The sequence below is a fragment of the Ictidomys tridecemlineatus genome, chromosome 8 (assembly GCF_052094955.1).
Source record: "Ictidomys tridecemlineatus isolate mIctTri1 chromosome 8, mIctTri1.hap1, whole genome shotgun sequence".
Classification (NCBI taxonomy): Eukaryota; Metazoa; Chordata; class Mammalia; order Rodentia; family Sciuridae; genus Ictidomys; species Ictidomys tridecemlineatus.
This window is the reverse complement of record NC_135484.1, coordinates 76,255,025-76,269,112: the sequence shown is the minus strand read 5'-3', so window position 1 is coordinate 76,269,112 and position 14,088 is coordinate 76,255,025. Positions and strand designations below refer to the sequence as shown.

The 14,088-nt window shown below is 38.7% G+C and overlaps 2 protein-coding genes across 9 annotated transcripts in view; one reads left to right on the top strand and one right to left on the bottom strand.

The window, feature by feature from the left end:
* Pgm3 (phosphoglucomutase 3) overlaps positions 1-9,356 on the bottom strand; it is a 36,156-nt gene extending 26,800 nt beyond the window's left edge. For 4 of the 6 annotated variants that reach the window (XM_078019678.1, XM_040283008.2, XM_021726057.3 and 1 more), the window contains exons 1-5: positions 9,210-9,356; positions 8,257-8,381; positions 7,127-7,332; positions 5,019-5,203; positions 3,049-3,116 (exon numbers count right to left, since the gene is read on the bottom strand). In XM_078019678.1, coding sequence (XP_077875804.1) covers positions 3,049-3,116; positions 5,019-5,203; positions 7,127-7,330 — 457 coding nt within the window. In that variant the 5' untranslated portion in view covers positions 7,331-7,332; positions 8,257-8,381; positions 9,210-9,356. Of the gene's footprint in view, positions 1-3,048; positions 3,117-5,018; positions 5,204-7,126; positions 7,333-8,123; positions 8,382-9,209 lie in introns of those variants that run through there. The other 2 variants (XM_005324756.5, XM_021726055.3) reach the window with 2 other exon arrangements.
* Rwdd2a (RWD domain containing 2A) lies at positions 9,344-12,565 on the top strand. Of its 3 annotated transcripts, none has more exons than XM_078019683.1 (4): positions 9,347-9,474; positions 10,534-10,655; positions 11,232-11,308; positions 11,640-12,565. In XM_078019683.1, exons 3-4 carry the CDS (start codon positions 11,270-11,272, stop codon positions 12,315-12,317), a joined length of 717 nt encoding a protein of 238 aa, XP_077875809.1. In that variant the 5' UTR covers positions 9,347-9,474; positions 10,534-10,655; positions 11,232-11,269; the 3' UTR covers positions 12,318-12,565. The 3 variants fall into 3 exon arrangements, with proteins under 3 accessions (XP_005324812.1, XP_077875809.1, XP_077875808.1); XM_078019682.1 differs by having other exon boundaries at positions 11,217-11,308; XM_005324755.4 differs by lacking the exon at positions 11,232-11,308 and having other exon boundaries at positions 9,344-9,474; positions 10,318-10,655.
* Positions 12,566-14,088: the final 1,523 nt, after the last annotated feature.

Below are 14,088 nucleotides of genomic sequence, written 5' to 3'. Positions count from 1 at the left end.
GTATAGCGATACCAGATTTCAAACTGTACTACAGAGCAATAGTAACAAAAACAGCATGGTACTGGTACCAAAACTGGCAGGTGGACCAATGGTACAGAATAGAGAACACAGAGACCAATCCACAAAATTACAACTTTCTTATATTTGATAAAGGGGCTAACAGCATGCAATGGAGGAAGAATAGCATCTTCAACAAATGGTGCTGGGAAAACTGGAAATCCATATGCAACAAAATGAAACCGAAACCCTTTCTCTCGCCATGCACAAAAGTTAACTCAAAATGGATCAAGGATCTTGATATCATATCAGAGACTCTGCACCTGATAGAAGAAAAAGTTGGCCCCGATCTACATATTGTGGCATCGGGCTCCAAATTCCTTAATAGGACATCCATAGCACAAGAGTTAACAACTAGAATCAACAAATGGGACTTACTCAAACTAAAAAGTTTTTTTTTTAAGCAAGAGAAATAATAAGAGAGGTAAATAGGGAGCCTACATCCTGGGAACAAATGTTTACTCCTCACACTTCAGATACAGCCCTAATATCCAGAGTATACAAAGAACTCAAAAAATTAAACAATAAGATAACAAATAACCCAATCAACAAATGGGCCAAAGACCTGAACAGACACTTCTCAGAGGAGGACATACAATCAATCAACAAGTACATGAAAAAATGATCACCATCTCTAGCAGTCAGAGAAATGCAAATCAAAACCACCCTAAGATACCATCTCACTCCAGTAAGATTAGCAGCCATTATGAAGTCAAACAACAACAAGTGCTGATGAGGATGTGGGGAAAAGGGTACTCTTGTACATTGCTGGTGGGACTGCAAATTGGTGCGACCAATTTGGAAAGCAGTATGGAGATTCCTGGGAAAGCTGGGAATGGAACCACCATTTGACCCATTCCCTGAATTGACCCATTCTGGGACTATTCCCTGAAGACCTTAAAAGAGCGTACTACAGAGATACTGCCACATCGATGTTCATAGCAGCACAATTCACAATAGGTAGACTGTGGAACCAACCCAGATGCCCTTCAATAGATGAATGGATAAAAAAAAATGTGGCATTTATACACAATGGAGTATTACACAGCACTAAAAAATGACAAAATCATGGAATCTGCAGGGAAATAGATGGCATTAGAGCAGATTATGCTAAGTGAAGCTAGCCAATCCCTAAATAACAAATGCCAAATGTCTTCTTTGATATAATGAGAGCAACTAAGAACAGAGACATGAGGTGGGAGGGAAAGGGAGAGAAAAGGGAAATTGCATGGAAATGGAAGGAGACCCTCATTGTTATACAAAATTACATATAAGAGGTTGTGAGGGGGAAGGAAAAAAAACAAGAGAAAGTATTAAATTACAGTAGATGGGGTAGAGAGAGAAGATGAGAGGGGAGGCGAGGGGGGATAGTAGAGGATAGGAAAGGTAGCAGAATACAACAGTTACTAATATGGCATTATGTAAAAATGTGGATGTGTAACCAATGTGATTTTGCAATCTGTATTTGGGGTAAAAATGGGAGTTCATAACCCACTTGAATCGAATGTATGAAATATGATATGTCAAGAGTTTTGTAATGTTTTGAATAACCAATAAAAAAAAAAAGAACATGGCCAAGCGAGCCAAGCAAGTAGAAACTTTTTTTAAAAAAAAGCAAGTTTTAACAATGTGGAAAACTACAAAAACATCAACTGAAGTAAAAACTTTAAAACAAAAATTCTTAGTTTTAGGACACAAACCCCACTGGGTATATGACAAACAGTATGTTATCTTCTCCCCAGACAAAACAGTTAACACCATGTGTCCTGTCAAGAAGGCCACAGGGTCTCTGTAGCTTAACAAGACATCCTCTGGGGGCCCCAGCTTAAGAATCTCCACTTTGTTATCCATCCAATTTGACAATCAATTCAAATGAGTATGGGTAAGACATTTCCCTGGGAAATGAGGAAAGGGGTTCACCTGCAGCAGGCTAAGGAATAACTAGAAAATGAGCAGAGGTGAGCAAAGTAGATCATGGAAAAGCTAGATTAACTGAGGGCGGAAAAAAACAAAAAGGGATCTCAGCAGGAGCTTGAGGGGGTTCCAAAAGTGGAGAGGACTTTTGCTTTTTAGTGAGAGAGATCTGATGCTAGGAAAATATTCACCTCAAAATCCAGTGAAATCCTTACCTTCACAACAGGTACAACTGACAGGAGAAAAGAAACCCTGCCCACATTGTGCTGTATTTAATTCTCTGATAAACCAGGAGATTTATCATGATGACATGCAGGCCAAAGATATTTTCTATCACTAATTGACAGGTAACAGGAATACTTAAAATTGACAAAATGGGCTTCTTCAGGTAAAATCAAAGATTTTTTACATCAGGAAATTCAGCCTTACTAAAATAAAGCTGTATTAGATCTATAAATTTCTACAGTACTCTTACTATATATATATATATATATATATATATATATATATATATATGTGTGTGTGTGTGTGTGTGTGTGTATTATTAATATTATATATAATATTAATAGTGTGTGTGTGTCCCAGGAGACTGATACAATTAATTCTTAAGAAATTATATCTAGTAACTAGAGACAGTTCCTAGAGAAACATTTGGGGAGCTCTTACTCTGCTTTGATCCTCTGTATGTTGTACCATAAACTAAGTGAAAACAATAAAAACATGTTCTTTTTTTTCTTAATATTTATATTTTTAGTTGTAGTTGGACACAATACCTTTATTTTATTTATTTATTGTTATGTGGTGCTGAGGATCAAACCCAGGGCCTCGCATGACATAGGTAAGCATTCTACTGCTGAACCACAACCCCAACCCTAAAAAACATGTTCTTAAAAGAGCCAAAAGTAAAAGAAAAAAATGCCTGCTGAGAAAAAAAATCTGGAAGATTATGTTAAAAGTATTTTATAGCCAGGAATTAATTTTTTTAACTTTTATTGTTCATCAAACTTTAAATATGCATTACTTTTATAATTTTTAAAATATTTAAGAATTTATTTATAACTTAGAATAGCCGCATACCATGGACTTGACCTCCTAGAACAGTCACGCCATCTATCACAGATTGTGAAAATTTCTCACTGCTGGGCCTAGGAAAGGAAAGGAAGAAAAAAATATAATCCCATCTGAAACCAACAGAGTTGCTGGTTGTGAAAGCAAATGCAGAAATTACCGCTACCAATTTCTAAATAATTAGTTCACTGTATTTGAACTGAAAGCAATCAACTCTGAAAAAGAGATATGGGTAAATATGAGCATTTTCCAGTAGCCTCCATAATCAATTTGTTGGAAAAATTTTGGCCTGAATATGAAGTTGGAAGACAGATATGAAGGATACCCTAACTACACCATATTCAAATAACTTTCCTGTCTCACTATAGCAATATTTGTTAACAACAACAATAAATATTGAAAGCACACACAGTATTAGAGATTCTATCTATAAACCTATGTTATTATTGGTACAAATATAGCATTTTCTTTCTCAAGTTCACTGGGAAACAGCAATTTATATGATTTTCTACATGTGTCACATTCAGCAGCTTTTGTCATTTTACAAAACTATGTTATTTTGTTGGGTATTAAGCTACTGAGGAAATAGAAACCCTATTTCTCATTGTATAAAGTCAGAACAAATATCTGAAAATAAGGCATATCATTATATAACTGCCATGTAGAAAAATATGTGATATTTAAATTAGTAAATGGGTAAGAACCAAATATATGTGGGATGGCTTCAATATGGATATTATTTACTTTAGGATATAAATCACTCAACTATTTCTCTGCTATCTTTAAATCTACCATTAGCACTATTTGCAAAATCCTTTGGTAACACAAAGGGTGAAAAGCAAGGTCTAAGCCATTGAGGAGACATTTCCTTTTGAAAGAATCTCTCAATAAAACCAGATCTAAGGTACTGAGGATGTAGCTCAGTACTACAGCACTTGCCTAGCATGCACAAGATCCTGGGTTCAATCCTTTGTACAAAAAAAAAAAAAAAAATAGTTTTAATGTAATATTTCACAAGATACGTTTTGTAAAGGAAGGCAAAAGTTGAATCATAAATATGCAGAAAAGACTAAAAATTGCTATTTTCCAATGAACTCCAGGGTAAGAAAATGCTATAAAATCATGTGTTCTACTGCCATAAGGGGAAAAAAAAATTCAGGGACCCATTTATTACATGCTTCTTTCATTTCAGGAAACAGGTATTTGGCACACATTATTTTATTTAATTTTCACAGAAATACTTTCACACAATAGTTAAATCATGGAATCAGCTTAGGTATCCATCAGCAGATGAAATGAGTAAAAAAAAAATGTGGTATATTTATACAATGGAGTTTTATTCAGCCACAAAGAATGAAATTATGTCATATGCAGGAAAATGGATGGCACTTGAGAGTATAATGTTAAGCAAAATGAGCCAGACTCAAATGTCAAAATGTCAATAGTTGTATGTTTTCTCTCGTATGTGGAAGCCACAAAAAATTAAGGGGGAATCTCATGAAAATAGAAGGGAGACCAGTAGAGCAGAGAAAGAAGACAAAGAGGAGGGAAGAGGGGAACAAAAAGAGAGATAACTGGGGGAGGAAATTGACCAAATTGTTATGTGCATGTACAAATATATTACAGTGAATCCCCCTATTACATATAATTATAAAACACCAGTTTAAAAAAAAATTTAAACACTGTAATAGGACTTATCAACATCTGATAGATGAGGAAATGGAAGCACCAAAAAATTTAAGTAAACTTCTAAAACTGTAAGAGTTAGAGTTCAGTTTCAAAGGATAGTTGAAATTCCAAAACGCAAGCTGCAGTCATGACTTAGCTCCCATCTCCTACTAAAAATGCCAGGTAAGGGAGGCACCCCTCAGGATAGTTCCACTTTACTAAATTCTTTTTATTTGTCTTGGTATTATAACAGATGTCGTCATTAATATTATATTCTCAAAACTGCTTTGGCAAAGAACACTTATTGTCACCTGGTATCTCTACCAATAACTACGAAAGCATCTTGTTGCAGATCCACAGCTTCTTTCTCACTGATATCAATAAGCACTCTCTGCATATCTTCTTCCTCTGCATTTGCCAAATAAGTAGCATGTTCCTCCCAGGATGGCGCCAACATTTCACCCAAAGGATCGACCAATTTCACACCATTGTCTTCCTTAAAAGATAAACAAACAATAAGCCATCCCTGCATACAAGTGAGGGTGAGATGACAAAGAAGTCTTGCTGTTTTTTTTTCCAGCAGAAGACACTGAGCCACTTCACCTGTTATCACTTAATAATAATGCCAGGCACTGGCAGGTGAATTATATATGTTATCTCATTAACTACCCATGACACATATCAATGTAATTATTAATCCTGTTATTAGTTCTATCTTACAGAAAACTGAGATTCAAAGAGGTTAGGTAATTTGCTTATGATTATACAGCTAATAAGTGTCAGCTGATATTAAAATATCACGTCTATTTGACTTAACTACACAACTACAGAAGCTTTTTTAAAAAGCTGTCATCAGTGCATCAATTAACTGACTAGGGCACAGCTGGAGCAAAACCTCAGACTCAATTCTCCCTAACTTTGGACTCCAAGAATGTAATGGCCAGCATGTTGACTAGTGGATGACACAAAATGACTCCCAATGCTGTTCGCCTCAAAATCCTGGAAAGAAATATGCATAGTCCAGAATGCATGTCAACTTAGAGAAACAATTCAAAAGTTCTGAGAAGTACTTCTACAGTTATCAATAAATGCGAAGTCACTGATCAATTATGGTGACTTCTACATTGATATTTACACATTTATAGTAATTACACAGAGATTAGACAAGCAATGTTTGAGGGGGAAGAGGTTACAATCCATCACTGAATTACATACCTTCCATTTGCTGCTAATTTAGCTACAGAGACAAAAGTCGCATGCTCTAGCAATCAGATACAAACATATTATTCAAACTATGGATTAGTGGCAATAAAAAGTAAATATTTAAATTGTGTCAAAACTAGCCAAGAGAACCTAATCATGTACTGAAAGATGAAGAAAATGTGGTGTATATATATATATATATATATATATATATACACACACATAAATATACATATTATTATTCAACCTTAAAAAAAGAAGGAAATCCTGTAATTTGCAGCAACATGGACAAACCTGGAGAACATTTTGCCAAGTGAAACTAGCCACGCATGGACAAATACTGCATGATACCACCTATAGGGAATCTAAAAATGTTAAACTCACAGAAATAGTAAAATGGTGATTGTGACAGATGGGATATGGGGTAAACAGGGAAATGTTGGTCAAAGGGTATCAACTTGCAGTTATGAATAAATTCTGCAGATCTAATATACTACATGGTGACTATAGTTAATAACAATGCATTATATACTTTAAATTCATTATGAATAGATCTCAAGTATTCTCATTACTAGAAGAAAGTAACTATATAAAGTGATGAGGATGTTAATTAGCTTAAATGTGGTAGTCATTCCATAATGTAAACATATATCCAAAAAAGACACTGCACAGTTCCTACATATTATTTGCCACCTATGCCTCAATAAAGCTGAAAAATAACTGTGTAAGAACATTTTGATTAAAACCTTAATTGTCCTGAGGACTAGAATCTCATTATTATTCTTCCCAAAGATCACTTTTGGATCCCTGAATCTACTTGTTTGACTCTTCATTCAAAACAGGAAAAGTATTTAAAAAAAAGTCTTAAATTTTTCAAAATACGTCTTTTCAAATGTTTGCTTTCCCCCATCCAACTACATCTATTAAATTACTGCCAAGTTAACAGAGGTAACACTTTGTAATGACTGATACTGTCTCAATTCAAGTAAGCTGGAAAAACATTATGTTATTTCTCTAATATGGACACTTTTCATAAAATGGTCTAATTTCATTCTCTCCACACCCTCTAATGGGCCTTGAGCTAAATGACCACTCCTAAGAATTGCTTCAAATCCAAAGGCACATTCCCAGAATTAAAATTTGTATTTTGGTCCAACTGCCCAGAACCAGGGTTTAGTCTTGTTTGTTTGCTTTATCAGAGCACTAAATGCATTACCTCAGGATTGTGTGATGCTGTGACCATGACTCCTATTGTGGATTTTGTCTGTTTTGACCTCAGGACAGCTAATAATCCCATGCGAAACATGATGTGATCAAGATGCTCTGCCTTCATTCGAAACCCAGCAGTCCCATATTGAAGGAGGAGTCCACTGGGCTTGGCATGTAACGCTGAGTGTTTTGTAATAGCACTTAAATCCATGTCTACAAAAATTTTCAGACATAATAAGAAATCATTCAAAGACCATTTGCTTCAAAAACTAGAAACGCTCTACTTTTATGAATGACTTTAATGTACCAATTTAATAAATAAATAAATGGAAGACAGACAAAGTATAGGAAAGGGATCAGGGGGAGAAAGAGGAAAGGGGAAGTAATGGGGATTGAAATAGAGCAAATTATATTGTATACATCTATGAATTTTTCCAAATGAACCCCATTTTTAGGTATAACTTTTATACACTAATAAAAACATTTCTTAAAATCCTGCCACCCCAACCTAATAGGTCTGCTTTATTCTGAACCTCCCCAAAAGAACTATGTATGAGACAGAAAAGAACAGTAGAATAACTCCGAAGCATTAGAATTACCTAGAAGTTCCTGCCCAACTTTTCTATTGTCTACTTCAGAGAAGAAATCACCTAATGAATCTCTAATTCATCTCCCATTTTGCCTCTAGGACTATTCCAGGATTAACTTAAAGTGGTCTACTCTCAACCTAAGAAGGATTTTTATACATAGATTCAGAAACTCCTGCAAAACCAAAGATCTTCTCATTTTATAAAAGAGAAACCTTGAATCTGGGCCCCTGTTAAATAACCTAAGTTCAAGTGTGTAACTGGTCAGATTCTCAAGTGGACAACATACCTCAAAATATCTGGGAAATTTATATGGATCTTCTGCTATTCGTCCTAGGCTACAGACACATATTCCCAAAAGAAAATCAAAGGCAATAACAGTTTCCTCTCCAAGACTGCCCACATTCCCTAATATACCTTTCAGAAGATTGTCCAATTTTCATAAAGAGAATTCAGGATACCTTTCTTAATTTAGCTCTGAGACTAGTCACATCTTCTAAGTAAAGTTATCTTTTAATTTTAAAAATCAGCCAGGCAGGGTGACCCACACCTGTAATCCCAGTTACTTAGTAGGCTGAGGCAGAAGGATCACAAATTTCTGTAATCCCAGCAATTCAGGAGGCTGAAGCAGGAGGATCAAAAGTTCTGGGCCAGTCTCAGCAGCTTAGCAAGAACCTATCTCAAAAAAAAGGAAAAAAAAGTCAAAGTCAAACATGTGTCGTTCCTTTTCTGAGAAACTCTAATTCAGAGGAATTTGGGATTTCCAATTCAGTCAGAAGTGTACCCCGAGGCCCATATATTATGCACTTCCTGGGTGCATTCCCAATTAGCCCAGAGTTGAAGAGTAGACTCCACAGCTGTATGCCTCACCTTCTTGTTTTAATGCCCTTCAGTGTTTCAAAGAACAAAATTAAAAGAAATGGTGAAAAGTGTTTGGTTTTGTCCGGTTGGAAAAAGCTGGTATTCAGGAAACAATTCAGTTCTGGCCAAAGTAATCAAATCTCTTGCACAAGGTTGAATATATTTTTGTAAAAACTGACCATTCAGGGATGGATCATGATTAATCATATGGGCGTGAACCAGTCTCCTTAAATCCAGAAAGCAAGACAACTGTCTCCTATCCTTTAACACGGTTTTAGATACTAAAACTATGTTCGATGGTGCGCACGCAAATGCTTTTACTGAGAATATTATGCAAGTCCCAACAGTGCCTCTCTTAAAAAGTTGTGTATAGCCCCTTCTCTTTCGATCTTCAAACCTCGTAGGTCCCACTCTCTCAGTTCCTGATTCAAGGCAAGACTCCCAGTACTCAACCCTGGGGACCCCGCCCAGACCCCCGACCTGGCCCGACGCGCCGGCTCCCAAGGCGCCGCGGCGGGTAGGTGTGTCGGGCGCGCGGTCTATGGGATACCTGGGCCGCTGGCTCCGGGCTGGGCCGGATTCCACCGAACCCCCAAACCCCGGAACGACTCCTTCTCGCCTCTAAGCCTCGCGGATTCTCACCTCTGAGAGGGGACGTCGTTTGCCCTCCCCTGGGCTGCAAAGGTCCCCCTTCACGGCCACGGATTCTGTACTCCAGCCCTCTAACCTGCAGACGTGGCCCTGCGTTGCTTCCGGCCCGTCGCCACGCCCCTCAGCCAATCAGAGCGGGGAGTGTCCGTCGGCCCCGCCCCCGTTTCCCCGCCGGTCACGCGCAGCTCGCGCCTGCAGAACTGCGGATGCGGTTACTAGGCGGCTCTGGGGCTGTTTGGACTGAATGGCCAGAAGGGTGAGGCCCCACGATGGTCCGGGGGTTGGGGCCGGGGATCAGAGCACTGGGATACGCAGCCTTGATCTCCAAATCTGGGCCTCGGGGGGAAGACGTTCTCGGGAAGCTGGGGTTTTGAGTGGTCTTGGATGGGGGCAGGGAAGGGAACCAGCACAGATGCGCGGCCAGGGCCACAATGAATGCCACAAAGGATGCTTCCCGCATCCCTCTCTCGATTTAGATCACCTCCCAAATCTGTGCCTCTGAGAAGCCACCTCAGGCCACCGCCCATCCCCAGAGCTTGTTCTAAAGGACATTTTATGTATTCACCTCTAAGATATTCCTAGCCTGAGCCCCTCAGGCAGAGGCCAGGTGAATCCAAAGCGTCGGAAGTACCCGAGATGCTTTCCCTGGGGAATGTGGCTCCGGTGAGAAGCAGAAACGCTCTCCCCAGAGGGACGGTAGCGGTGGAACGGAGGAGGCGGCAGCGGCAGGCAGTGGGGGTGGCAGTGACAGGTGGTGGGGGCTGCGGGGCCCTAACGACTGCAGGCTGGGGACGCAGGGCCCCGCCCCTCGGTGCTGCGGGTCTCTAGCTGCATTGCCCAGCTCCGCCCAAGTATGAGAGTCGACTCCATTACGTAGCCAGACCCCAGTCTACTAGAATTCAGGATTGCAGACTGTCTGCAGTGGTATTTGCAACCACCTACAACAGGACAGTACAGAACACCTGTTGCATGTGCAGATTCCTACATCCAGGTCTTGAATTTGGATTTTAATAGAGTGTTTTAGGGGATGTTGTGCCTACGAACTTTGGGGTCAGGAAATAAATCTCAAGGGTCTGAGTGTCCCGGTTTGTGCCCCTAGCTCTCTGTGCAAAGTGCTCCTGCGGAACTGCTTCCTCATAAAGGGACCTACTGATAATTTCGCTGGATACCATCTGATATTGACAAATCCAGTGTCCCTGGGCCTTTCCAAGTTCCCAGGCAGATTGATTTCGAGACATGTCGGCTTCAGTGAAAGAAAGCCTTCAGCTTCAGCTGCTGGAAATGGAAATGCTGTTTTCTATGTTTCCTAACCAAGGAGAAGTAAAACTTGAAGATGTAAATGCCCTGACGAATATAAAGAGATATTTGGAAGGCAGAAGGGAGGCGCTACCACCAAAAATTGAATTTGTGATTACGCTCCAGATAGAGGAGCCCAAGGTGGGTGCCCTCATTTGTTTTAGTGTTGTTAGATTCCCAGTTGTTAACAAAATGCCTGTTGCATGACACAAAGAATACCCTAGATGCATATTTCTTTACTTCTTTGGAAGCAAAATATATAAAATATGAGATGCTCTGTAAATTGTCTTTAGTAAACATCCTAAATTTTACATAAATATGAACACATTTTAAACAAATATACCTAATGTTTTTATTGAAAATATCCTAGTCATACTTACCATTATTCTGTTCACTCATCCAGTTTCTTAACAATCCACCTATTACAATATGTACTCCCTTTACTTGTATCATGATTTTCACAAATCTAGATATTGCCTGTAGCAAAACAGGCTTTTAAGAAGTGAATGAACATTGAGTTTTTTTGTTTTGATGGCAGCATAACCCAGAAAACAAATACAAGTAACAAAATATAAATATTAAAAATAAATTTCCCTCTATGTTCTTATCCGTTTATCTACAGCAACATTAGTATAGCATAGGTAACACATGTCCTGGGCATTTGAGAACTACTGTTTTAGCTATTTCCTACTCATCCTTCAGTTGTCATTCCCTCAGAGGAGACTTCCTGGTTCCCCAGACTGGATTCTGTCCTGATGGTTACACACTTCAATGGAACCCTGAACTTTTCTATGGTAATGCTTCTCACAATTGAAATTAAATATTTGCTATGCATAGTTACTTGTTTAATGTGTGTCTCCTTCACTAGGCTGTGGACTCCTTGAAGGGAAGAAATAATGTCTGACTTCTTCACTTCACTGTCCCAGCACAGGGTCCTTAGCATGTGTAGTTAATTCAATAAATATGAGAAAGAATGAATGTATACATGGATAGAATCATGTATATAAAGTACTTGGTAACAGAACAGCAATAATTGTTCCATTTATCAAAACCATGTAGTTGTCATTGATAAACTAGCTTGTGTGATTTTTATGGCATTTAAATCTATTTGATTTTCATTTTAAGGTGAAAATTGATTTGCAAGTAACCATGCCTCACAACTACCCCTTCGTAGCATTGCAGCTGTTTGGGCGATCATCTGAGCTTGACAGACAACAGCAGCTACTTCTCAACAAAGGTCTCACTTCTTATATAGGGACTTTTGATCCAGGTGAGCTCTGTGTATGTGCGGCAATCCAGTGGCTACAGGACAACAGTGCTTCCTACTTCCTGAATAGAAAGCTGGTGTACGAACCATCTACACAAGCAAAGCCTGTCAAGAACACATTCCTCCGAATGTGGATCTATAGTCACCATATATATCACCAGGACTTAAGGAAAAAGATTTTGGAAGCAGGGAAAAGGTTAGATGTCACTGGATTTTGCATGACAGGAAAGCCTGGTATAATATGTGTGGAGGGTTTCAAAGAGCACTGTGAGGAATTCTGGCACACAATTAGGTATCCCAATTGGAAGCATATTTCTTGTAAGCATGCTGAAAGCATGGAAACAGAAGGAAATGGCGAGGACCTGCGCCTTTTCCATTCTTTTGAAGAATTACTCCTTGAGGCCCATGGTGACTATGGATTAAGAAATGATTATCACATGAATCTGGGCCAGTTCTTAGAATTTCTCAAAAAACATAAAAGTGAGCATGTTTTTCAGATATTATTTGGTATTGAAAGCAAAAGTTCAGAGTCCTAGGAAGCTATTAAGAAGCCTATGCTTATAATTTCACTTAAGTCTGTGTTTCTGCTAAAAAGACCAAAATAAAAAGATCAGTGTCTGTATAGTGTCCTCAGTGAGAAACCTGGCTTCAAAATTTTCAGCTAGTAATGATAAAATATCTTTAACTTTATAACAATGCAAATGTGATGTTATTTCTATGTTCCTATGTTTAGTCATTTGAAAACTGTTTCACTGTAAATTAATAAAACAATTCATTTAACCAATGAAGCTGATTTGATTGAGAAGTCTAAAGATCCATAGTTAATGTCAAAAATCAAATTCAATCCTAGTAGCTCAGGAGGCTGAGGCAGGAGGATCTTGAGTTCAAAGCCAGCCTCAGCAATAGTGAGGTGCTAAGCAAGCAACTCAGTGAGACCCTGGCTCTAAATAAAATACAAAATAGGGCTGGGGGTGTCACTAGTGGTCAAGTGCCCCTTAGTTCAATTCCTGGTACCCCCCAAAAAAAAATCAAATTCATAAATATGAATGACTTTTTTATCCCTTTCGTGATGCCAGCATATAGGAAATATACCACCTTTTCCTTCATCATGGGAAACGAATTCTAAATCAAGGATAAAATGAGAATAAAAAGAGCATGTTTATTACATTTCTTACTTTAAATCCCCATTTTGAGTGTTCTCATAGTAAACTAGATTCCAATAGCAATGGCAGAAAAATAGTAGTAATGAAGCCTGAAGAGTAATGAGGGTAACACACCATGCTACATATTCTTCCTCCGGCTCTCTCTATTAGTTGGTTAATGATACTAATAATAACTATGTTGACAATAATGACAAAAATATTCTTATTACCTACAAAAGAATTTTTTTGGGGGGGTACCTGGGATCGAACCCAGGGGTGCTCAATCACTGAAGCTCATCTCCAGCCCCCCCCCCTTTTTTTTTAATCTTTGAGACAAGGCCTTACTAAATTGCTGAGACTGGCTTTGTACTTGTGATCCTCCTGCCTTCTCAAGCTGCTGAAATTATAGGCATGTGCCACCAGCAAGAAAAATGGTTTCTTATCTACAAAATATTCCACTGGATCTTTCCAGCCATGACCATGTACCATTGTGCATTGCTACTTGGGGCGAGAGGGCTGCACTGTCAGCTTAGTGGGAAAAGAATCAAACCACATTTTGAGAAGTACTGTTTTAGCTATTTCCTACTCATCCTTCAGTTGTCATTCCCTCAGCAGAGACTTCTTGATTCTCCAGACTGGATTCTGTCATGATGGTTACACATTTCAATAGCCATCTTTCCTGAAAATTCCATCTCCCACCAGCTGTTTTCAACATGAGTTTATTTTACTGGTAAAAACCCTTATTTAAGAAGCTCCTGCCAGTCCTTTCATTACTTTGTACCTATCCCTGCCAAGAACTTCTGGGAGTCTCCTGTGTGCACAGAGGTATTATAAACATCCTCTGCAGCTTTCCCTATTCCCTTGGCCTCTCTTTAGCCCTTTCCCAGAGAAGATTTTTTTTTTTTTTTTTGCTGGGTCCTATGCACTTCACTAATATCCTGATCTGTTCAGGTTGCCAAAAGTAGGTGGTATGCCTTAGTGAGACTAAGAAGAATGCCTCAGTCCCCATTTGTGACATTTCTGGTAGACGCCAGAGTTGCATGTGCTGAGGAGTTTATGGAACTTCTGATGAAACAGTACCTTCTGGTTTTACTGTGTCCAGGATGCACACATATGTTCTTGGATTAAGGAGAAGACCTAATGGGCCAGAAGACCCTGCAATTAT

Excerpts from the sequence above, each read along its gene's own strand:
- Rwdd2a (XM_005324755.4), top strand. The coding sequence starts at position 10,455 with ATGTCGGCTTCAGTGAAAGAAAGCCTTCAGCTTCAGCTGCTGGAAATG. Across the intron at positions 10,656-11,639 it reads TCCAGATAGAGGAGCCCAAG|GTGAAAATTGATTTGCAAGT; the intron begins GTGGGTGCCCTC and ends TTTCATTTTAAG.